The sequence below is a fragment of the Physcomitrium patens genome, chromosome 4 (genome assembly GCF_059467195.1).
Source record: "Physcomitrium patens ecotype Gransden chromosome 4, ASM5946719v1, whole genome shotgun sequence".
Lineage (NCBI taxonomy): Eukaryota > Viridiplantae > Streptophyta > Bryopsida > Funariales > Funariaceae > Physcomitrium > Physcomitrium patens.
The window spans coordinates 10,065,205-10,091,649 of NC_143413.1; the positions used below are offsets into that span (position 1 = coordinate 10,065,205).

The 26,445-nt window shown below is 35.6% G+C and overlaps 4 protein-coding genes across 4 annotated transcripts; 2 read left to right on the forward strand and 2 right to left on the reverse strand.

Moving 5' to 3' along the window:
- The first annotated feature begins 6,849 nt into the window (after positions 1-6,849).
- On the forward strand, positions 6,850-11,520 carry LOC112281300 (uncharacterized). The gene is made up of 4 exons (XM_024517657.3): positions 6,850-6,892; positions 7,437-7,821; positions 8,030-10,812; positions 11,088-11,520. Exons 2-3 carry the CDS (start codon positions 7,446-7,448, stop codon positions 10,591-10,593), a joined length of 2,940 nt encoding a protein of 979 aa, XP_024373425.1. The 5' UTR covers positions 6,850-6,892; positions 7,437-7,445; the 3' UTR covers positions 10,594-10,812; positions 11,088-11,520.
- A 2,581-nt stretch (positions 11,521-14,101) lies between these two features.
- On the reverse strand, positions 14,102-16,331 carry LOC112281301 (small ribosomal subunit protein eS1y). Its single transcript, XM_024517659.3, has 6 exons — positions 16,228-16,331; positions 15,956-16,061; positions 15,548-15,685; positions 15,141-15,326; positions 14,634-14,834; positions 14,102-14,343 (listed from the first exon to the last, which is right to left on the reverse strand). Exons 1-6 carry the CDS (start codon positions 16,284-16,286, stop codon positions 14,242-14,244), a joined length of 792 nt encoding a protein of 263 aa, XP_024373427.1. The 5' UTR covers positions 16,287-16,331; the 3' UTR covers positions 14,102-14,241.
- Positions 16,332-18,552: 2,221 nt separating this feature from the next.
- On the reverse strand, positions 18,553-20,237 carry LOC141045297 (uncharacterized). Its single transcript, XM_073533347.2, has 3 exons — positions 19,181-20,237; positions 19,013-19,082; positions 18,553-18,877 (listed from the first exon to the last, which is right to left on the reverse strand). Exons 1-3 carry the CDS (start codon positions 19,352-19,354, stop codon positions 18,762-18,764), a joined length of 360 nt encoding a protein of 119 aa, XP_073389448.1. The 5' UTR covers positions 19,355-20,237; the 3' UTR covers positions 18,553-18,761.
- Positions 20,238-21,434: 1,197 nt separating this feature from the next.
- LOC141045315 (uncharacterized) lies at positions 21,435-25,580 on the forward strand. The gene is made up of 6 exons (XM_090250178.1): positions 21,435-21,490; positions 21,599-21,737; positions 21,831-22,474; positions 22,754-23,246; positions 23,617-23,761; positions 24,152-25,580. Exons 1-6 carry the CDS (start codon positions 21,435-21,437, stop codon positions 25,000-25,002), a joined length of 2,328 nt encoding a protein of 775 aa, XP_090106304.1. The 3' UTR covers positions 25,003-25,580.
- Positions 25,581-26,445: the final 865 nt, after the last annotated feature.

Genomic DNA, 26,445 nt, shown 5'->3' on the forward strand with positions numbered 1-26,445 from the left:
AATAAAGCTATTATTTCTAGGCTAGCAAAAAACATCACATTTAATAAAAAAAAAACTTAAATTAGATAGACTAAAAAAATTCATTATAGTAGATGAAAGCACAATCATTTGCCAAATCAACACTGAGAAGGTTAAAAATGTTGTTGAAGTTGCTAAAAATTTTAGCAATATTATTAGTAATCCTATGTCAATCCAAACCATTTAAAATGTTTTCAAGAAATAGAATATGAAAATCGTAGCAAAGAAAAAAAAAGCCACTACTATCTACCAGTTATTGCAAATAACTTTTGGATTTTGTTCTAAAGTACAAGGAATAGATTATAGAGGATTGAAAGAGGATTATTATGACATGTGAAACAAAAATCAACAGATGTGGATCAGATGGCAGCAAATGGATGTAAAAACAAAAAGATCAATCTTTGCTTCACAAGAATATCTAAGAAACATTTAAGTATGGAGGTAGAAATATTATAGTATGGAGTTATATGAGATGGAATAGAATTGGAAGGATGACAAAAGTTGAGAAGAGGATAGATGCCAAGGAATTTGTAGAAATTCTTGAAAAAAATCTACTCCCTAGTATTAAAGAATCTGACATTTTTAAGGAGGAGGTGATTTTTCAACAAGATAAGAATCTCAAGTCTAACTCAAAACTAGCATAGAAGTGATTTGATCATCATGGAATTAAAGTAATGGATTGGCATGCTCAATTTTCTGATCTTAATTTAATTGGACATCTTTGAAAGCACTTCAAACATCAACTCAATACCTAGAAGATAAAACAAAAAAAAAATTGATAATTATGGAAAAGATTAGCTATGAAATAAAATAATATTGAAGCAATTTTGTGCCAAAAGTTAATAGAAAGTATGCATAAGAGGTTGAAAGCAGTTATCAAGGCCAAAAAAAGTTCTAAAAAGTATTGATATGTAATTGAATACCACACTCAAAAAAGAATTCAATACTATTCCAAATTAGATTGATCATAGCTCCACAATTACTTAATAGATTCTTTTCAACTTAGACTCATTTGGTAGCTATAAAAGAATATTTTATTTGCTATACAAACTATGTATCATTATTTACTATAATTTATTTATAATATACCATTCTTTTTAAAATATGTCAACATTAAAATAGTTTTTTGAGTCATTGTAGATTGAAAGTTATTAGATAATACATATTTAAAAATAATTCTCATAAGAATAGTAGTGGTTTTAAAATATCTATTCACATCTTAAAAATTCTTGTTCATCTTAAACTTATGTATTTGATATAAATATCTTTGTAAAGACAAGTTATAAATAAGACTTGTATTTTATTAATTTGTAACTTTTTTAAGCCATTTGTGATAATTAAACATCTAGAGCTATTTTAAGGAAAATTCTTTTTACTATGACACTAATAACTCAGCAAATAATAGCTCTTGAGTTGAATTTTTTAGTTGTTAATTTTCTATCTCTTTAGTAACATAAATATACAAAAGATACAAATAAAAATATAAGGTAAAATGCTATCTTTCTTGTATTTTTTTTTTTTTTACAACAAAGATTTTTTATTCTTTATTTTGGTTTTAATGCATGTCATTGATAAAAAGTCTCAACTTTCTTTGCTACATTTGTAAGATTCTTTCTTGACTATCATATGCATTCACTAGTATCATATTTGTGCCAATAAATAAGATATTTTAATCTATTTTGGCAAAGTCTTGAATCTAAGACTTCTTTCACTGCAAATTCTTCAACATTATTTATTTCTATAGGAAGAGGTGGCATTTATCTTCTTCTTAAATATTCATTGTTTTATATGGCTCAAAAAGAATTGATGTATTAGACTTATGTATTTCTACTTGACCGACAAAATTTTGGATTAAACTATTAAAAAAATTAAGCTTATAAGAAATCCAATCTATTTAAAGATTATATTTTTTTAACCATGATAATCATAAAATAACCAAATTGTAGGGAGATCTTATTACATTAAATACTATGATGCTATTATAATCTTTAATTGTTACATCTCAAAGAAGAGTTTCATGGATAAGATTTCTAAAAGACAACAAACGACCATCTATGACTTCTACATATATAGATTTAATTTTTTTAACTAAAGATGCTTCTTATTTTTTGATAAAGTCTTTATTTATAAAATAGGCTAAGATTTTAGAATCTAATAATAAAAAGTCTTTATTATTTTTAGATCCTAAATATATATCTATTATCAAATAAGGTGAAGAAATCGAATGAAAGAATAAGACCTTTACTGAGAATTATACACAATTTTAGCCGCATAGTTTCTATTGTAGCTAGAAAAACTTGTTTTTTAACACATTGTCTTCTTTAGCAATCGTTCTCTTCATATTATAATTGTATTGCTTCTTTAGGCAATGTTGAGAAGTGTGTTTAGATTCTCCATAATATAAGCACAAATCCTCTTGACAACATTGAATCTTTTTCTACTTTGTGAGAAGTTTAAAATATATTGTATTGATTTGCATTAATTTTAGCCTTAATGATTAAATTTCTAAAAACTTAGGAGCTACTATCATTACTTAATTTGTTCTTCTTTAACCAAGTTTCAATTCTTCATGCCTTTCAAATGATCAATAGTCACATACAACAACTTGAGTAATAAATTATTCCAAAGATTTTGCTTTTGTCATTGTTAATAACAAATCTTTAATGTTATCTTTCAATCCATATTAAAATTGATTAATAAGGGCTTTTTCATTTCAATCCATGTTGCAAGCAAGGTTTTAGAATTTAATAGCATATATGATAGCTGACTATGAATTTTATCATAAAAATAAGAGTTTGATATTTTTTATTATTTTTTAATTATTTTTTCCAAATATACTTGTAAATACTTTTAAAAATGAATTCAAATCATAAAAGAATCGTGAATCATTTTCTATTAAAGATACAAATAAAAAAAGAGTACTTCTAAATAATAATATGCCTATGAATCTAATTTTAGTAAATCCATTAAGATATTGGAAGGTATGCAACTTTAGAAAGAACTTGACTTGTTAGAAAAATCTTCAAAATTTTGATCTTATTTTGTCAAAAATTTTAGACATACTAATCCTTAGTCTTATTGTACTCATAAAAATAAAACTTCTTGGATTTGGTTATAAGCTCAATCTACTTGTTTTTTTATCTTAAGAATATTGACAAATTTGTGAAGATCTGTAATAGTTACAAATCTATTTTTACTTTTGCCAAACATAACATCCATAATTTTTTCTTCCATTTCAAACAACTTTACAAATCCACAAGTCAAATTGGAAAAAGATAATCTGCAACCTCTAATATCAAATGAAAAATTTTACAAAGAGAAATAATCCACTTTTTTCAAGGAAAAAAATAGTGTTAAAAAACTACAGAGTTTGTTTAAAGGTGGGTAATCTACAACCTTCAAAATACAACAATAGAAGTGGAATAATCCACTCACTTCCAAAAAAAGATAAAAATAATGAGTTAGGACTCTTGTCAAACTATCAAGGATATGAACTTCAAAGAACTAAAATATCAATACACTCTTGTGTTACTCAAAAGGACTAGAAAATCACTCAAAGATGATATAATATTAAATTAGAATAGCTACTGTCAAAAATAAGAAGACTAGAAAGTCTTAAAATAAGAGTAAGGGCTAGAGAGGTATTGACAAGAGTGAAGCCTTTTTCACTCTTGCCCCCACATATACTCTTTAACTAAGTTTTTTATAGCAATATTCTATAAGACTTCCAATATGTGTTAACTTTGCTAGACACATGATTTAACTTACAATGCAAGTTATGTATATGTACACCACGTAGTTAGCTTAATCTACAAGCTCTTAATAGGTGTGTAACATGGCTAACTTAATGACCAAGTTATTAGCCTACTAATTAGCTACAAACATGTATGAAGTCAAAATAGCATCTATAAAGCTTCTAAGAAGCTAATTTAGAAGATATTATGAAATTAATTTACTTTTACCTACTTCTACTTAATTTTATAAATAATTATTGGGATGAACATGTATGTCTATGATAATTAGCTTCATTCAAAATGACAAATTTGAATTGTTTAGAATTAATTCTATCTCACCTTAAACCATCATCCATGTCCATTATAAGACCTCATCATCTTATATCTAACTCTTATCTCCATTTTTAGATCCCATTCCTATCCTTATTTCCACTATCTTCCTTCGTTTCATTCCTATCTCTATCCATCCTTATTCTCAATCTTCATTTGAAGTGCTCTTATGTTTTATTTAACCAACTAAGATTAAAATAATCACTAGCTTGGTAAAAAATATATGTTACTTAAGATCCATTACTATTTGAATTAATTAGGATATAATTGTATACATGTTGCAAAAAAAAAAAAATTATAAAATATTAAAATATATTTTAAAATTTTATATATTTATTTTCTTTAGATATGAATAACAATATATATATATATATATATATATATATATATATTTAATCAATTTATAATATACATATAAAATACAATCACTTCCATAATTTTAACTATTATGTTTTTTTATTTAAGACAACTTTCAAATATATTGTATATTAATTTAGATTTTTTAATAATATTTTTTAAAAAATAATTTCAAATAAAAATAACTATAAATTGATTCAATAAACTTCATATATTTATGTATGTTTATTTATAACTTTATGTTACTTAAAAGATTTAAATTGTAATTAAAACTTTATTCACAGCCAAAAAAAAATGTAAAAATATTAAATATTACAATATTTTTTGGTAAATTTTCATCATACAAAAACCTCTCTATTTTATACAAATATGAATGAATTAGGTTATTTCAATAATTATACTATCATTTAGATTATTAAATGAATTTTTTTAGTAAATATATATATCAAAAATAAATTAAAATTAATATTTTCATATATATATATATCATATTAAAATACAATCATTTTATTATAGAATTAATTATAAAAAATTTACAAATCCAATACAATAGTTTTTAATACTTTGCCAAAAAATATTTTAAAATAGCCAATTAACATTATTAAGTAAGCAATAATGAAATAATTTAAGGAATTAAAAATATTTGAACTTTGTTCTTACTTATTACAAATTTAGGTAACCATTAAAAAGACACTCCCTTTTTATGCATCCTTGCATATCCATAATTAAAATTTTATTTATATTAAAAAGTTTCAGAATTATTTCATATCAAAATATTATTTAAATGAGGTTGATAATATTTTAAAAGCAAATGAAAAAAAAATTTATAAAATTTATTATAATATTTTTATAAATTTTCATTAAAAAAATATCATATGTAATTATACACAAATATTTTTTTCTAAAATTACCTTAACTTTTTTTTTTGTTGTATAAATGAAATTTTATTTGTGTGTATACAAGGATGCATACTATAAGAAGTGTTCATGCAACAAAAATATAATTGTATACCTAATAATTTTTTATATTTAATTTTTTAAAATAAGTAAATAAATAAAAATATAATTTTCTTAAAGCCTTCAAATACATAAAAAATAATTATTGAAAATACTATCTTATCTTCAATATTATACTTTTAAATAAAATAAGCAATAGGTTACAATAAATATATTAATGATTTTCAAGGGACATACAAAAATATATTGGTACATTTTTAAAGTAAAATAATAAGTATAAATAAATAAATAAAACATAAAAAATAAAAATATTTGATAAATATTTAATTTTAAAAAATAAAAATAAAAATTATAGTTTCTAATAAGTAATTCTATAATCTACATTAGATTTATTGGTATGATTTCAAAGCAATAATCTAGATTTAGTAGTATTATCAAACACATATATAATTGTGTAATTTGATATGACTCTATTAGAAATTGAATAATATCCTATTACAAAATTATATTTAGATTTTTATTTCATTTTTATTATATTGTTAAAAAATATGTTAGAAATTAATAACTATTCACTTTGTATATATTAAAAGAACAACATAGGTATTGCATAAAGAGATGACGAAGGCTTTTGATTGGCTAAACATGAAAACCACATAATATGAGAATAAAGAATATGAGAACATGGAACCAAAGGAGTACAAATGAATAGATGAATGGATGGATGTGCCAAAAATTGTCATACCCAACGGCACATGTTTTTGCTAGTTCTTCTATATAACAAGCCATTGTTACAAAACATATCATGTGATAAAAAATCATATATAAAACAAGGGACAACTTGTTACTATTTACATAAAAGAATCACATTGTTTGATTATATATATATATATATATATATATATATTTATATTTTCTTATATATTTCTTTTATTCAAAATCACACATTCAAATGTGAAAAAAAAAATGCTACAAGCATCAAATCATTGATTTACTTATTTATAAATAATAATATTATGAAACATTATAATTTAATAAGTAATAAATTCTTCACAATATTTTTTTAACTTCAAAATTAAGGAATATTAAAAAAAGTGAATTTCCAAACATATATATATATATATATATATATATGTCTGAATTTTTGGTGTAAAGGCTGAATCGGTGCACCTCCTTATGGATCAATGCCTAAAACCTAAAGTTAATAATGTGAAACGAAGAATCCTCAAAGAGTGTAACAGTGTTGTAGGAGTGACACATTCATACATCTTGAACCTTGCTTTGAATCATCCATCCAAATCGGCACGACATCCATTCGTCTCTGGCTAATGCATTCACACGGTGACATCACGTATATGTTAAAAAGCTCTGTTCACACAGCGTAATATGTACGAGAATCTCGGTGATGGAGTGCAGCAGAGGCTTAAACCCTAAACCCTGAACCTTCCTTGCGATGCGTTTGCAGGAGAGAGCCCCAGGGTTTTGTACCGTAGGGAGCAGGTAGATTGCATCTTCATGTTCATTTTCCTTGCTGCTGATGGTTTTGAAAGTTTACGAGATATGGATGGTTTGAGTTAAGGTTTGAGTTAAGGTTTGAGTTTAAATTGGACTCTCGGATTGGATTGGAGAATGTGTGAGACAAGGGAGGATAGAATGCGTCCGAGACATATCATACACGCGTGGGAAATGGAGAGGAATGGTAGCTGCCGTAGGTGGAAGTTGTATTTTCCTGTGGTTGCGATTTGTTTATTATCTGGAGAGGAATTCGGTAGTTTTTAAAATTTGTTTACTCTGTCGAAATCTGTGGCACTTTTTATCGCTTCTTTTTACAATTTGTACCTGTGACTGAGAATTAGCTGCGAATTCTTGCATTTGAGGTTCTACTCTTGGTGATTGATCGGAATTTTCACAGGATGCATTGTTTGTCGATATAAATGTCGCGCCCCCTTGCATGGGTCCGGAGCAGATTCTTTTCGAGTTTGGAACAAGTGGAGCCTTCTGTCTTCCAAGCTACTGATGAGGCCTGTGTCATTCCGTGAAGCAGAAGAAGACGATGGCGCAGTTTTCGGCGTCAAGGTCTTCCAAAGCTCTGTTCTCGCGTCACTGGACTCTCCTCAACAACTGGGAGTTCTCTTCAAAAGCTTATTTATCTGAGTTTCATTCCTTTTGCAAATGTAGCTTTGATGTTAACGACCAAAGAGAGGCATTGGGAGTTTTCAGACGTCCTCGATGGTTGCGAGGATTGCACGACGACTGTGCAATTACAACTGCCGCTACTGTCACAGCTGTGCCAGCTTTCAAATCTTATGACACCCGCTCTTTGAAATTCAATGTCCCTGAAAACACCAAGGTGTTGGAAGGAGATGTTCAGGCCAGGCGAGCAAGGGCTGCACCATTGCCCTTGCATGTTACTGCAAATGCCTCTATCGGTAATTCTCGTAATTGTTGTAGATTTGGTCATTGATTTCATACCCTTTTCACTTGAGCTTTTTTATTTTCTGTTGAGAAGGTAAACTTTTCTGAGCACACATGAGATTTAAACCAGTGTCCCAAAATCCATTATCAGACGGGAGCTCTTTAGATTTTCTCGTACTCGTTCCATGCTAAAGGATGCATTTTCTGCACATTGCAATGCAGATCATATCAAGAAGTTGACTTCAGTCGTGGATCAGGAGGGGTGGGGTCCCAAAACAGGAGAAACTCTTCGCAATCTTCGCATTCCACTCTCATCTTTTATCGTTGAAGACTCTCTACGGCGCATAAAAGATCCCAAGTCGGCATACAAGTTTTTTCTGTGGGTTGGTACACAACCTGGTTATATGCATAACGCGTACACGTACAATCTGGTTATCCAAAGGCTTGCATCTGTACAGAGCCTTGAGTGTATACAGAATTTGCTCATGAACATGCAACGCCGAGGAATTAAATTGTCTGTAGCCACATTACGGGTCCTACTGTTGAACTTTGGCAAGGTAGGACAGCCCTTACAAGCACTCCAACTTTGCAAGACTGCCCAAGCTTTAGGTTGTCAGCCTGATTCCAATATTTACAATGTGTTAATCGAATTGCTCTTTCAAGGAGGCTACCGCCACACGGCTATCCGTATGTACCAGCAGATGGTCAAGATGAATTGCGCACCAACTGCATACACCTATAGTCTACTGATCCATGGCTTCCGAAAGGCAAAGAGACAGGCTGGTGTTGCAGCTGTTTTCCTGGAGGAGATGATACGAAAGGGCTTCACTCCCAACGTCGTAGCATACAATGCAGTAATTGACATGCTTGGGAAGGCTGGAAAATGGGAGGAGGCTAAGAAAGTTTTTTCTACTCTGAAGATGAAGGGTTTTCCATCACCAAACGTAGTGACATACAACAGCCTCTTAAATGCCCTTGCTAAGGCTGGACAATGTGAAGAAGCACAGTTACTGTTCGAGGAGTTGAAAGCAGCGAAGTGGACTCCAGATGTTGTGTCGTATAGTTGTCTTATCAACAGTCTTGGCAGGGCTGGGAAATGGGAAGCTGCGCTTGAGGTGGTGGCGGAAATGCAAGCCAAGGGCTGTAAACCAAATCTGTGGACATACAACACATTGGTTGACTGCCTTGGCAAAGCGGGTCAATTCGATGAGGCGCTGCGCCTTCTCGCAGAGATGCGGGATAACGGATGTGTTCCTGATGTTCGCACCTACAATTGTTTGATAAGCACCTTAGGGAAAGCTGGGCGATTGAGTGAGGCGTTCACATTATTCGCGGAGATGCGGGAGAGAGGTTGTGTCCCTGACACTTTCACCTACAATTCGCTCATATATGGGCTAGGCAAAGTCGGACGGTCACAGAAAGCTATGGAGCTCCTCGAGGAGATGGAACGGCATGGATGTCCGCCAGATGTGATGACCTACAGTTCGCTGATTACAGGCTTAGGGAAAGATGGAGAGACTGTCAAGGCTTTCAAGTTATTCCAAGAAATGAAACGTCGGGGTCGGAAGCCAGATTCCATAACTTTCACTGCCTTAATGGACGCGCTCGGCAAGGCTGGTCGTGTGGATGATGCACTGGAGCTTCTAGATGAAATGAAAGAGAGAGGCGTCAAACCAGGAGTTGTCACTTACAATGCCCTCATTGCCGGCTTTGGAAAAGTCGGGGATTTGGTTGAAGCTTATAATCTTTTAGACGAGATGAAGCGTAATGGATGCAAGCCGGATGTGGTGACCTACAGCTGTTTGATAACTGGCCTTATTAAAGCTAGCCAACTAGATGAGGCGTGTCAAGTTTTGAAGAAAATGGAGAAAGAGGGATGTCCTCCTGATACCATCACATACAATACCTTGATAAATGGGCTTGGCAAAGCTGGCCTCTTGAACGATGCAGGTCGTCTCTTCGATCGGATGAAGTCGAAAGGATGTAATCCTGACGTTGTGACCTACAGCACCTTGATCACTGCCTTGGGAAAAGCTGCCAGAGTTGAGAGTGCCTGTGTCTTATTTGAGGAAATGGAAAGCGTTGGTATTCAACCTGACTTATTTACTTACTGCTCAATAATTACTGTTCTTGGGAAGGCAGGTCAAGTGGACGACGCTGACCGTTTATTTTCTGAAATGCGGGGTAAAGGACTGTCACCAGATGTGATTACATACAACGCATTTCTCAATTCTTTAGGAAGAGGCGGTCGATTTAAAGAGGCTCGTAAGATTTTCGAGGACATGAAAGAAAGTGGGCTTCTTCCTGACGTTGCAACATATGACGCTCTCCTTTTGGGCCTTTCGAAAACTAAAGAGGTGGACGATGCCTGTGGGCTACTGAAAGAGCTGATTGAGCAAGGCTGTGCATTCGATTCGCTGAAGTTTGACGAGTGCTTAGAAATCCTCACCAGTTGGGGCAACGTGGACGAAGCACATGAGTTGCTCCAGTTTGCAAATTCGAAAGGTCTTTGGCCTGGCGCTAGTTCATACAACGCTCTCATTGACGCGCTTGCTAAAGCAGGTAGAGTGTCAGAAGCGTTCAACACTTTGGAGGATCTGAAAGAACAAGGAGGCAAACCTGACATTGTCAGTTACTCAAGCTTAATCAGCGCTCTAGGGCAAACTGGGCAAATAGATACTGCCTTTGAACTTTTGGAGGAGATGAGCAAACGAGGTCTCAAGCTCAGCCCTCGTTCGTATTCCAATCTGGTCCGCAAGCTTCAGGATTGGGGTGCTCGAGCTTAGGCTGCCAAGAAATCTCGTCCGAACTTTGTGATTGTAAGCTTGTATATAATCCATTCCATGGAGCTTGTGGGGCTCAAACTCTTATGCCCAGGCTGGAAGTATTGCACTTCCATTTAGCCATGGCTACTAGACATGATTCAGTCTAGTCGCCTTTTGTGTTCTGGTGCAATGGGGGAGGTCTGCAAGGAAGGCATATATTCTCAGATTCCAGAAAACATGGTACGAAACATTATGTACTTTGGGTATGATACTATTTGCCAAATCTGGGCGCACGCTGTAGAAGCACAGGGACAAACCCCAGCCGTGTTCATGCGAGATTGTTACAGTGGCGATGAAACCAATTGTTGTAGTTTAAAAGTTATGTTAGGTTGTAGAAATGGGAGTGATAATTTAAGACACATTTCTCTCTGTAATCTCTTTATAAACCTCACGTTAGCTCTTTGTAGGACAGTCAAATTGTGTCGCTTATTGTCTTGTATGTCGTTTCTGTGCAGGTAACCTATGCATCCGGCCGTCAAGTTACTAACTACTGTTGCCTTCGACTCCGCATTTCTTTATGCTACAGATCGGGTGCAATGTCTTTAAGTTAAAGTTCCTAGTAGCAATGAGGGCCATAGAATTTGAATAAAAATGTGGGAGGCTTCATTGTGGTTTAGATTAGCAATTACATAACCGTTTGACGGATTAAAACACTTTACTCGTGGATACAGTTCTGTCCCACTTTCTGATGGGATGGTATTCATGATTAATGCAATTCAGTTGTTGAGTTGGTCATTATTTGTGGCCGTAGTGAAGTAGCATATTCATTTGGGTTTTTGTACTTCTGCATTTGCTTTGTAAACACCCACATGGTTGTTCTTGTACTAAACTCTGAACGGTGATCAACAGTAATTTCAATTTGCCAAATTCGGCATCAAATTAGTCAAAGGCGATCCCGAAGTTACGAATTGTGAACTTGCTTTTGAGAAACTCCATTCCAGAAGTTTCATGCACCAAAGTACAAGGAAAAAATAAACATTGAAACCAGAGAAGCAAAAAAATAGTTTTAAGAAAGAAATGAAAATAAATTTGAAGTTTACGGAGATGGTTGCTAAATTACAGCAATCATAGTCTACAAGGCCACTACAACAATGATTGAGTTATGATTAAAACAGTATGGCTTATTTGAACATATGGATGATCGTGAACAAAATTATAAAATGTAAAATAAAAAAATAAAAAAAAACATTCTTTACTTCATACATTTTATTGCACATTTTAATATCAAATTTTAGATTGGTATTTGAGTGTATTAATATATAATATAAATTTAATATATTAAATTTGTTTAATATTGAATAGCAACCTCTTCATCACTAAAACATGTTATAGGGATATAAAAGCATTATATCTAGTCATGTGCAATAGGTCTTTGTATTCCTGCCTATGAAAAACAAATTTGCTCTGGTGAGGCACACAACCACACTCCAGCTTCTGTATTCACAAAATTCATAGGACCACAAGAGTACCATCCAAACTTCACTAACACTATTTGCATTAAGACCTCCATTGCATTAAGAACTACCTATAATCTTTTGGGCATCTCATCTATCCATTTATCTATAGTATCCTAATAATTGAGATTCTACTCTTCATGTGCCGCTTCAAACAATTGTTGGGTATCATGAGGTCTCTTTTCTCTTTGCAAGAAATGCTTCTTATGGTATTATTTGAGAATCATCCAATTCTCAATTGGGTTGAGGTTTGGAGAATTGGGTGGCCAAGGTAGTTATTCATAGCCAGATTCTCTCTAGTTTCTTGTCTTCTTAGACCCTTGGTGCCATCTTGTTCCATCTCCAACTAGGTAGATGTGACTCTACTCATCTTTTAGAGTGCAAATGAAAGAAATAATGTAAGGCTTGTACAATTCTCAAGCAAATTGTACAACATTAAGACCAAATCTATCATCAAGAGTAACATGTTCTCTCTTTGTCATCTTCCTCACTAATACTATCCTAAAATAGTCTTCTTTTGCAATGCATGTAAAAATCTCAATATTTGTCCTTCCTAACTTAAAACTAGGTCTCAAATTCTTCTCAAGTAGTTCTTCACCTTGATACATATAGACCCTCTTCTCTACATGAATGGATCATAGACTATGATGGCCACATCAATAATGCAAATCCTAGCCCACTACTCCAAATTCCTCCCACAATGCTCCTTTGTGAGGAGCATTCTCAACATGATCCCCTCGTGAATCCCCTCTCCTCACTGCCTCTTGAACTCTTGACTTTCCTACCTCTCAAGCCTTTGCAATCCTCCCATTATCCCAATATGTTACATTGTGGAGGGTATAAATCCTCTTATTCAACTCTTCCCTCACTTTCTTTGGCTATTGTAGATGCTATTGTGAAGATAGTTAGCTACACCAATTTGTCAAGGAGGATTCATAGACTTATTGTACACAATTAAATATGATTTCAATAGTATTGTTTATAATATCCAAGTTTATATATTTTACTTTAAAAGCATCAAACAGATCAAAAGCTTATTATACATCAACCAAGAATTTAAGATATTTTTACAGATTTTGTTTAATTATCTTATTCTCTAACAAAAGACTTTGTCATTATAACTACCTAAAATTGGTTGTTTGTAATTTGGGATATTTTTAGCTTCACAATGCTTTCAGTTCTTTTCAAATCTAGATTGGTAGTAGAATAAAATTAGTCTGAGGTTTGAAAAATTGTTTTGAAAAATATTTGTACTTATTTCACAAAATGTGAATCTATGGAAAAAAATTACATACCCTATAATCATTGGATAATTATTAATAAGAGGAGCAAAATATCCACACAAATCCTACAAAAAAAAACTAACAAACTGTTCTAAATAAGTAATCTCAGATTTTGTGTTTTTGTTGAAGCCCTTGTATTCAAAAAAGTTACTAACTGTTTTAACAGTATGAAATGATATTATTGATAGTTGCACTTTACTTTTCAAATTGCACAAAAAATAATTTAAAAAGTAATGCAAGATTTGGACTTGCAGACACACTGTCGCATACACCCACCCATACTAACAGTTTGATATGTACCACATCTATATTATCATGACAGAAGAACATTAATCAAAATAAATTGAGTGGAACAGAAGTCACTACAGATATGTTAAGCCTGTAATTTACGATAAAATGTGACGGTTATATAAGCAGAAATCAAATCCTATTTTCTTAGGATGCACTGTGAGGCTGGGTATATATAATAACACATATGCGGGTTTCTTGGAAGACTGTAACTTCACTCTGGGAATTATGTCTGAAGGTTTACAGGAGAAAGCCACATCGTCGACAAAATTGCAGGAGAAACCAATCAAACTCACTCTCACTTGGATACCCTCCATCCTTCAATCTGGCTTGATAAGTTAAGCAGTGGCAATTACTTTTGTCATACACATTGAATAATACTTCTCAGCATGCATTGAGATTCGTGGCACCAGACAGAAAAACATGTCCATCGCACACCTGACGACATTTTCAATCATTGTATTGATAGAGAAGCTTTGAAAATGCTTCCCAAACCGTATAAAACATAAGCTCTACCAGTTTGCATAAGCCAACCTTCTCTGTAAAAGGGACGTTTGAGGCAAGAACGTAACCAAAACCAAAACTTAAGCTCCAGGAACTGGGGCAGCCTCAGCTGCAGGTTCTGCTTCATCTCCAACTGGCCTCTCGATCTTGGCACCGACTTCCTCGCTGTAATCTCCGTGGACCTACCAGACACGTAAAAGACCAGTAAAATCGAATTGTCAAAATGGCAGCAGGTTCACTGCAATCCCTCAAACGTATGACCAGCAAAGTCATGATTATATGAGGAGCTCTGATAACCCTCCCAGCTGCTTAACTATACTTAATAACTATTTAACGATTTTACTGGTCGTTTCTTTATGTGAAGTAAAATAAGTCAACAAAAAAAAAAAAAAAAAAAAAAAAAAAAAAAAAAACGTTGAAAAAGCCGTCACACAGTTCTGTCCACATGCAAAACAACAACTCCTTAACGTACCTCCATCAACTTCATAAGGTCGAACTTCGGAGCCTTAAGGATCTTCACTTTCCTAATGAAAGTGTTCTGAAGTGGGTAGATGCCCTGAGTTGCTTTCTCAATCTCCTTCCCGATGACCTCAGGAATGAATTTGGCAACCAATTCCTTCAAGTCACAAGACTGAGCTTCACGCACCATAATTTCTCGCATCTTGCGCCTGATCTGTAAAGTTGATGGTTCGTTAAAAATGAGTATGGATGCGAAAGGGACAAGTGTACTAGCTAGATCTCATAATCTATCAGCGGCGGCTACAGTTCAAATCCCAACTAGTGCCCTAACAGTTAGGGTACAATATGAATCCAAAGTAAGTCCAACCCATCGCTTCGTCTACAGCTGAAGCAGTTTTAGATCTTTGATTACAAACTAAAAGCAGACAGAAGTAAGTATTGTGACACCTAGACGAAGTAAAAAATAGGAAATGAACACACGCTGTGACATTGTTATCCGTTAACATCGCCCAAGACGTACTTGACGGATCTGGCTCGTCTGAGCGTAGCAAGTTTTCTTGATCTGGTTCGGCCTCTTCTTAGTGAAGGCAATACAGAACATGCGGATCATGTAGTTGTCAGTGGTCTTCACGTCAACGTGAGCCTCAATCAAACTCTGCCACTTTCGTACTAAGGAGCGCAGCTTGTCGGTGGTGAGGTCCATGCCCTAGAGCCAATCAAGGAACGATCCATTCATTAAGAACTGTCCTCACTCTTACCCCGAAACATACAGACATATTCCACGATATTTCCTTTTTCCAACAACATCATGACATTACAAAATTTGACATTAATTACGTTTCCTAATCGATGTCATTGACTTTTCGAAATCAGCATTCCGAGTAAGCCCTAATAAAACAGTTTGCGGAGGTATCTAGTGGCCCATACCCAAAAATTTGTAAGAACGTTCTTGCCCTGGACATCTTCGGCCCTCAGCTTGATTTTGCGGAAAGCCTGATCTTCATCATTCTGCAAGTCGGCTAACGAGACCTCGAACACACGTCCCTTCAACCCATCGGAGGCAATCTGTCGCATCCAAACAGGAGTTAAATTCATATGCTCGCTTTCAATTGGAAGCAGAAAAACGCAAAATAAGCTTATTAAACACAGACCTATTCTTTTAAAACAAAAAATAGAGAAACAAAAAAAAGGAAAAATGCAGAAAACGAATGAAATCAAACGTCTGCAATAAACAACCCAATGAGACAAAAATGAAACCCTAACGAAGAAACCCAAAACATATATATATATATATATATATATATATATATATAAGACATCTGAAGAGCTAATTGCCTTAGTTCCCGCGGTCCTAGTGACGAGAGTCTTCCCCAAATTCTTCTGCGTGAAGGTGTTGGGTGCCTTGATGTCATACCAGTCCTTCTTGGAGAAAGGATCGACACTGCAGTGCAAAAATCATCGTCGCTCTAGTTAGAACCTCCGCATATACCACACAAGCACACTAAACCCTAGAAACCAAACCATCACTCAAGACAGCTAGTACACAAACACTTGGCAGACGCAGTGGAGCCGTGAATTCACAGTAGAAAAGTACTGGAAAGAAGTACATTTTCTTCTTGCCTCCCTTCTTCCCCTTGGAAATACGCTTGTTCTTGCCGACGGCCATGGCTGCTGTCGAAGCAGCAAACAAGCTCCGTGCGAGCTGAAGTCGTCAGAGGGAAAAGGGCATCAACGAGTTCCGAGTTGGAACTTAAAGCCGCTGGTAGGAAACCCTAATTCCGGAGCTCTGTTCACACTCACTCTCCAGGTCCAAAACTGGTCCTGCCCTCCACGCCATCTCTGACCTGTTCTTCTTTCGAATTGAGGAACGACATTTTAAAGGAAATCTGTCTGACTTGTGCTCATCTCTCTTTTGGGTAAAATCATATCATTTTGCCCATTTTAATAGTTTATTATCAACTTCCCTTGTAATTAATTACTTCATTAAACAAAACAAAACCAAACAAAACCTTGGTTATAAAATTGTTTTGTCAACTCAATCAAATATGAGTCTTGACAAGTGAAGTGGTTCCTTACGTGAAGCAATTGCACATTCACAATTTTAAAAATTATAAAGAAAATCCTAGTAGAATGAAAAGTCTATCACACTTAAAAAAAATACAAAATCAACTATGTATAAAGACACAAAATTGTCAAAGAGTACATCCATATGCAAGGGCATGTTGTTGTGAACCATACAAAGTGGCAACATTTATCACGCCTTGGATAATATAAAAAATGGGGTTTAAGCTTTCTTACCTTCTCAATCATGCATTCAGTCCCTGCAAACACAGCTCCCACACCAATTTTTTTAAAAAAGGTTTTAGGATGTTTGAACACTTTTTGGGCTCATTGTTGTTTGTGCTGCAATGTACAAATTGCTATCAAGCTACATAGATTTTGTTCTGCATGATTGCTCAAGGGTCCCCATACAAAATCTTTGTGTAGATTCCCATTCTGCCACTTGAGACAGTTTTTGAATTGAAGATATAAAAGAGCAAACCCTAGATTGCAGTGTGTGTGTTGATAACCTATCTACACATCCCAAATTTGGGTTTTCTTACATACAACATGTTAGCAAAAACAAAAATTAAAAAATTAAAACTAATTGCAGAGAAATGGTTACTGTACTATTTTCCATTTAGTCTGATTGTACTCAGAGAATGTGAGTTCTTGACAATTGGTTGCTTTTAACACTCAAATCATAACAAATTCACATTCTCTCTTCACATCAAAGGTGTCCCTCATTTCCATGTGTGCAAATTGTGTGATGCACCCATCTTGTGTAGAAATGTCACCAATCAAAATTTGAGCAGCTTGAAACATGACAATAGACAACAAACTTGTTGACACCTCTAGTGACAATCTGGATAAGCATATTTATTGAAAAAATGTCTTCGGCATGGTTCTTCTTCAATGAGGGGATGAGTTTTTACATTTTTACATTTTAAAAATTCACTTTAGAGATTACTTTATAGAAATATTTGAACAGAGCCAAATAGATGTAGAAATGCTAAAAAGATAGAAGGTGTGATGATAAGAATTCACATACTTTAAATATGTAAATAAATGCAAGAATTGTTGTGTAAGTCTCTTAATATGAATGAAGGATGGAAAGAGTTGTTTATACATACATACATCTACACACAAATAGATACACATACATGTAATCCTTCGATGAACATCTAATTAAATTTCAAAAAATCATGAATTAAAATTTTGTATTTTTTGAGTTCTTCTATACGTTCTTTACTTTAATTTAAAAAAAAAATGCCATTTGGATATGTTTCACGTTTCAAATATTTCAATTCATTTGTTACAATTTTTTGGGTTTTTAGTGTTATTATGAAGATTACTCTTACAACACCAGATTTATCACAAACAATCTTTTCTTCATCTTTCAATACATTTCCAAAAAAAAAAAAAAAAAAAAAAAAGAAAATTGCTTTCAGTCTCGCCTGACCTCACGTGTGCAGCCCTTACCTGAGGTTCAAATTTTTCCTACAAAAAAACAAAAGCAAAACAAAACAAAAATTGAGAAGAAAAAGGAAAAGCAAAAGAACCATTGTCAGTACGCATATACAGTCCCGCACTGAAAAAAGGACCGGATAACTGGACTTCAATTCCTTCCATATCTTAGTACTATTCTCCCACATATCCTCAACTTTGCAGACTGTGCAACATTTTCGAATGCTGCAGAACTTCACGCAAAGCAATATGCAGGTGGGAAGCTTGCAGAATCAATGGCACCAACTGAGCTTTTTACCTGCTTCGACACCACCCACACAAGTTAAAAATCCACACTCCATTTCCATGCAAATCTTTCTCATGACGGTGTCCACATGAGACCATGTTTTTGGGGGGAGGAAAACCACAAACTTGACATGAGCCACAACACAATGGTAGATTCATCCAAAGCCAGACTGGCAACAACAACAAAGTCGGTACCCGCTTGTGCACTCTACCATGTACCCAACTGGATACGCTTCTGCACACACATGCTCTGAGCTTTCAAGTACTCAGCCTGTACAGTTTGATGCTCAGTGCTTGAGCAGGTTTGAGTACTCGAGATGAGAGTCTGTGTATATGTAAGTTTTGTTTGTCACTCTTGGTACATGGAACTAGCAACCGGTACATGCCTGTCATAACCAGAAACCTCCTCGTTTTCAGATTCAATTTTGCAGCCTGCAGTACTTACAGCGACGATCGCTTGAAAACCTGCAACGCAATTGATTCCAGAATGAACACTTGGCTAACCGGTCGGGTTTAACTGAGATTGCCAGATATTGATATTGTCTGCCCTAATAAATGCTTCTCTCGATTCCCCTGTGTTTTCTGAGGGTAAGGACTCACTAGCTCGTGCCTGAACTTGGCCTCCCGAAGAGCCAAGGCCGCTTTCCAGTGAAGATAATGTCACAATTTTCTGCGCAGCAGACTAAGTGATGTTTGAGTAATCACATAAAATCTCTCGCTTAGAGAATGTTCACGAGAATGGGATTTCTTGGGGAAATCTTTGCTCACCTTGATGTAGGAATCGTTGTAGGATGAGTTTCGAGGGACGCGGCACCGTAGGAAGCAGAATCCCGATCTTCCTCTTCGATTGTTCCCACATCTCATGGCAAGCGTGGTTTTTCGAATGAACTCCACTTGTTGCAATCCACATACCAGTACACCAGTTCGACACTTCATGGACATCAAAATGAGTACAAAGTGTGTTAGCAGAGTACTGAAACATCATGAGAATTTACACAGTATTGCATTGCATTAACGACGGACACAATGCATGGAAAGGCTAAGCAAATTCTAGATGGAGCGGTGAGTGATTATTTAATCCCTCCATCGAACCAATCTCTAGTGAAATTCTGCGCCAGCTACCGATCTTAAAGTCTTAGACAGTCTTGACATCCTGCGACCTGGTATGACTGAATTAGAGTACCAGCCTTGAAACATACAGAGCGTGGCGATCACTGCTTTGCCAATCCTGTAAAGGGTGCCAGCCAACAGCATCACACGCGACGGACTAATCGACACAGGACCTTTTTTTGCATGCAGATCTTTGTAGTCAAACTGCGAAAATTCAATGGTGAAATATGGTGAGAAACTGACCAGATAATTACGTATGTTTCGAAAGGGAGAAACAATATGAACACAATGGTTAATACGCGAAGTTCGACAATCTATTCCACCATTCATGCTTCTAATTAATGCAGATCGGATTAGCATTAAGTTTGGCTGCAGTATACAAGTACTTGATGTGACCGCACAATGTCATGTCAAAAGTGAATTGGGAAATGCACCGAGTGTCGCTACACTGTTGGAAGTTTCCCAGAGGAAAGGGGGCAGGGCAACCCTACTCACATGCGTGCAATCTGATTTGCCTTGTCTTGTAATTGCGATCAGCGTCTTTTGCGAGTCCAAATTTTGTTTTCTGGTAAGCAGTCACTTGTCGAAGTCGGCGTACGAACTCTTGATCAGTAGGCCAATTCTTTTTGTGCTGATGCTAGGAATATGAGTGTAAGGATCAAGGTCCAGCAGGGGGCTCTAGTCTTAGAGCTCTATTTTCAAATCCTGACACAGCACTAGACCAAGGATAGTAAATTTAAGTTGAGATTTAATATTGGGTTCTTTTGAAGAACTATTTCAAATTGTCTTAAATGTTCCTCATCATTTGCTAAAAACCTGTACCTGCAGAGAGAAGCAGGGATTGAGCTTTGTCTCGGCTTTCCGCAGCTTGTTCCGAATGTTACTAGGCTCCAACTCTGGCAAGTGCACGCAATTTCACCTCTCAACTCCCCCAATATCGATTAATCTGCAGCTTGGTTTTCTTTGTTTTTAAAGATTATCCAAGAACAAAGCAAGTAAGTCCTTAAAGATGCTGGGATCTGAAGATAAACTAATGAAGCAGAAGCCCTGAGAAATGTACATGCGCTCATACCTCGCTACAAACTCCACGCGTTGCAAGGGCAGGCATAATGGTAATACGTTCAGCCAGTTAATGAATACCTATTCTACTAGCGTCGTCGTTCTTGCATTTGTACCGCGCATTGCTAAGCACTTGACAACCACAGAATACTCGTCCAATTGGGTATTGTTTGGTGAAATGTTACTTTCCTGGTTTGGTAGAAGAAACAAAAACGCCATTGCTTGCAGTCAATTACCACTGAATTAGTCACTATGCAATAATACACATCGCCTCGGAATTGTACACTGGACCAGTTACTACTCAAATCAAAGGGTACAAATTGTAAGAATTCCTTCGCTGGGTTCAGGGGCTCAAGGTGTTTTTGGGAACTCAATGCGATGATCAATATCCCAGACTGATAGCCTGATGGATGGTAAGTCTTTCATCTCGATCTTTGAATCAGAGAGGATATACACCATGTGCCCGCTCATTTTTAATTTCCATGACGAAATTGAGTTAGTCACTATCTCTGCAGGTATCTACTTTTGTCACATTTTGTGAGATTGGAGTCAATTCCGAAGGACAATCATGGAGGAGAAGTTTGTCACTATCGTACCCGATGAGTGAATGCAAGGAGAATCAACGGGAAAACCGCGCTGGATTTATTACAACGGCCTGCCAAAGGCAGCAGCATTGACAACAACGGATTTGGACTGCCGAACAATGAGATTATTAAAGCTGGTCTCGACGCCGGGTTGAGGAGCATTGCGATGCCTCTAGATGCGCAAAGGATCTGTACAATCTTACCGAAATCTCAAGCGTGTGGTTCGTTGCTTGAAGTCAGATTGATTTTATTCGGCACAAACTGAAGTGATGAAGTGGGTGGAAAATCCGAATATGCTTCATGAGCTATCTGCTGTTGAGTACAGGTGCCCCCTCCCAATCCTACAACATGATGCAACCATGTTTGCGCCATCTGCTGCAACTCGGTACTTGCTGTGAATGCAACTGGTATGTGCACAATCTATGTCTGGCAGCTCACCGCAAGTGCTTACAGTGGGGTCGTCTTCGAAGAGCCCTAATTCCAAGCATTCTATAACCCTCACAAGACTCTACTGTCTTTGCTTCATTCCGTGTTTCCGCGTCTCGGTCTTTGTTCTTTGTGAATTCAGATTGGTCTGTCTTAGAGAACAACTTTCTAGGTCTACGAAGTACCGATGATAGCAAGCGGCACGGACCATAGTGGTATTGCCATTCCAAAATCATTAGAAGAGCTTGTTCATTTGTGGGAACTGTGGAGGTAGAAATGACACCGAAGCTGGGGTTTCAATTTTTTCATGGATCTGGGAACAGAATCATCAGGTCGGAGATTATAGGAAAACTTTTGGCTACATTTTCAGTAAGTATGGGTTGTTGCAGTACAACTTTCAAGGATTCACTGAGTGCCACCAGCTAGAAGCGGGCTTCAGTCCAACCACTAGAGCAGCTGCAGCTGAGGAACCTCGAAGCAAAGCTATGAAGCAATACTTAGACGCTCCTGAGTTAAAGAGATGGATCGGACTAAATTGTCATAGCACAGTTGGTCATGAATATTATCGACTAGACGATACGAGAGTTCAAGAACTTGAACAGTTCGGGGAACGAAATACTATGCCTAGTCTCTCGAAATATCATCAGATCAATAACTTACCAAGCCTTGGCGTAGATTTGAAGTGTCAAGCCTTCTCAAAGTGTAAGAATCAGAAAGTCGAGGATGGAGCCGAGAGGAATACCATACAGCCTAGAACACGGCAGGAGAAACATTCACGTGTTACTGCAATATCATCTTCTACCGCAAGTGAAGTGGACAAATGTTGGGATGCAAGGCGGCTACAGATTCCACCCAAGACCCCTCGAAGTAGCAGTGAAATCGGGTAAGACTCGTCGCATGGAAAAACTTGTCATGCACTTGTTTCCGGTTGCCAATGCCAAATTCTTAGAAGCTGATGGAGTTTCAGTGAAGGGATGATGGATATGAAGATGGCTCTGGGGGTACAGCCCATACGAGATATACCTTCTGGGTGTGAAGAGATCACAAAATGATTAACCATTGGTAACAATCTTGTCATGGATTGCAAGAGATTCAGGAATATTGTTAGAACGAAGAAACATGTTTGGATGTCTTCAAAAGCTAAAATATTGACATTCGACAGGGAGACACCAGCATCCATAAGGGAGAATTCAATCGTCTTTGGAAAACATCGCAAGCGCGTATCTCCACACCTCCTGCAATCCACCCCAACAGAATGTAGCGGTACAATTCTTCAGATTCGACGTCTGAAGTGTAAATACCAAGACATACTTCCTCCTACCAGTAGACTTGAGACGAGATCAACCTCCATGACGTCAAGAAGACAATTCCACCGCGATAGTTCTGTGGAGAGATTGGGAAGCCAAAGAGTAAGGCAGAGAGACCGTGTAAATGTGTCTGAATCTGTTACCGCTCCTGCCACGATAGTGATTCTTAGATCCAGCAAGCAGCAGCGTATGTGCAACAGGAATACCTATGAAAGCAGAAGGGGAACTCTCATAAACGATGATTACACAATGAAAAGCGTGAAATGTGGAACCACAATCAATTCCAGATTTTCTTCAGACGAATTTTCATCGAATTCAACATCCGGAAGTCTTACCAGCTACTCAGAGGTAAGAATGATCAAACTAATCTTGTGAATTTTTTAAGAAGCAGCTTTGGTCCAAAACAACCTGTCAAGCGAGACGATAGGAGTTAGATGAACTATACTTTTGGGATCTAGAACTTCGTTTCTCTTTCTAGTCGCAGACATACAAAACCTTGTTTGTTTGAACTCGTCATCAGTTACTACAAGTAAGAGTTGCATGTCGTCTGGCTACAACGCAACGGTGTGTCAGGAACTTTACAGAACTCCCATTCTAATGAAGTCAAAGTTCTACTTAAACCCTAGCAGCACCACTAGAATCATTGGTCTGCTCAGCAAGTGTTTGTAAGCAGACCCCAACTAAAGACCACTAACTAGAGAAGAAATTTGGACTTCAGGATGACGTGCATTGCAATGAAACGCTGAATTTGAGACATCAGACTGGACGCGAACGACCTAACTTAAGATCAATGTTGGACAGCACCCTTACTGAAAAGTGCCGCTCCCTTGTCAGACCAGTCAGAACCTCTGCCATCCTTCAAGGTATGCAGCATGTTTTCATAAAGTTTTTTTTTTTTTTTTTTTTTTTTTTTTTTGTATATTTACATGTATCTTTCTGCAAAGATGATCCAAAGAAACTGCCCAAAATCTCCAGCTACATTGCATCCGGAAGATGAATCAGTACAACATTCGAAATCATACGCTACAACAAAAGTGGATTCTCTTCAAAGATATAATTTCACCCATACATATCCACAATCTGGAATCTTCAGTAATTGAACAGGATAGCAAATATCCAGCTTAATTGTATTCAAAAGAATTAAACAAATTGGACTGACCCTACTTGTCAAGTTACCAGAACCTAATTCGTACAGAACAGACCAACTCCAGTCAATGCAGCTTTCAACCAGATCCTCACATGTGAGCTTGCAGATACATTGGCGGCATTGGAGTGTGCCCATAGCTGGAACGAGTGGGGAACGCGCACTCTTCACCAACTTGCAAAAACTTCGAAGGCAACTGTGGACCGAAACCATCAATTGCAGGACTCGTCTTGCATACATAGGCATAAAGACCACATTCGGTTGGGTGAAGAACCAGAGATATTTCTCCCCTATGATAACGATGCCATGAAGTCCACCCGCCAGGGTAGGGTATTAGAAAGTCGAGAGGAGGAAAGAGCATTCGTCCGTAATCTCTTGATAGTCTCAGGGCTTACCAAAGGCACTTTGGCAGACAAGCAACTCCTGAATGCAAAGCAGCACATTATCAACCAGACCTCAAAAACCATTCACAGACAGCACTGGCGAAAGGAGGACCTCAGAGCCCTGGACAATGCTGGAAACTTTACTTTCAAGAGAAGGATTAAACTCGGGCAGAATCCGAAGAAACTTGTCGATCGACGTATCCTATACGACTTTATTGAGGAACAACTTAACTACGAGCTTTTATTACGAAAATATGCGCAGCCAGGGATCAACCTCACTGCATTGTTACATGACTACGAGCGCAATGGACAGGAATTGGTGCAAAAAGTTTGGAACAACCTGCAGACCGGGTCTTCCCCCAATCGAAGTGATACCTGCAAAACAGAACGAAGCATGCTACAAAAAGACCTAAAAACTCAAGATCTGGACTTCATATGTGAGACTGTTGAAGTGATCACTGTAATTGAAAAGATGATTTACGGTAGCTTGGTGCAAGAGCTTTTGAAAGATTTAATAGATAAAACTTCCTGCACCCAAAACAAAATGTACCCATCAAGCAGGGATGATAAGATATAACTGTGAGACTAGGAACACCTCTTTATTGAGCAGCCTGTCGTGTTGCAAGTTTTCAAAGGTTGCAACCCAATGGCTTGTGCAGGTAGACCATTCTTTAATGCTAAAGAGAAGCTAAAGAACCACAGAAAGATTAACTGTAGCTTAACTGCGATGATTCATAACATTGTGCCTCCGGTTCGAAGATCCTCCTGCACATACCATGCCTGTTTACAACTTGAAGAGCTGCCAACAATGAAGAAAACCTAAACTATTACTTCCACACATACAGAACTAGCACTCTTGCAGTCTATGCAGAACAACCTGAAAAGAATGGATCTCATAGATTTCACAATACACTAGCTGGCTGTTGGAAAAAGGAGTCTTAATATAAAGCATGGAATTCATTAAGTTGTGCTTGGGTAGTGGAAATACTAATTGAAAGAACTAGGATGAGGATAGGGGCATCCTAGAGTTCAACCTTTTAGTAAATGCTACAATTGAGCACACTACTTAACAATAAAATGTATTGGCCACACATTTAAGAATGTGTCATTTAAATGTATGACACATTTAAGAATGCATATGTTTTTGTTGTTTGTTTTTTGAAGTTTCTTATACTGGTAAAAATTTATGCAATAGGAGAACTTAAATCATTGTCGTCCAATAATTGTTTCATAGTTCAATCCATCTTTAAAAATTCTAAGTGATTCTTTAGTGTAATCTTTAATTATGTCATGCAACTTATTAATTCTTAGCATTTGTAAAAATATAATACTTCTAAAATTTACAAATTTCTGTAAAATAAAAAAATAAATAATTATTTATAATATTATTATATAAAATTTAATATAAATAGGATATTCCTAATGTCATCACAATTTTTATTACCACATTCCATATCTACAAATTGCTATCCACACCATTTGTCAATGTCAAATAGGAAAGTATAATTATTATAATATATATACATATACATATATATGTTATTATTATTATTATTATTATTATTATTATTTTAAATATTAATATAATAGTCTTTTTTACTTAAATTATTACTTTAAAAAACTTATTATTATAATCTTTTATAATATTTTTGCCAAAATTAAATTTATATCTATATAATTTTTTAAAATTTAATAAAAATCATAAAGAAATATGTTCAATGGATGGAAAATTTCAATGACATTAGTAAAATTAAGGTAGAATTACAAATATCTTATAAAAATATAGGTGATTAAATTAATTAATAAATTAATATATATATATATATATATATATAATAAAATAAAATTATCTATTTTATATTCTTAAAAGTTACATATATTATAATAAAAGAATATCACGTTATAATAAAAAAAATATATAAACCAATTCTAATAAATTTTGCAAAACAAATACCTAGCTAATATATTGTTTCATCTTTGAACATAGATATCATTTATTTGAGGTACTAATCTCAATTTA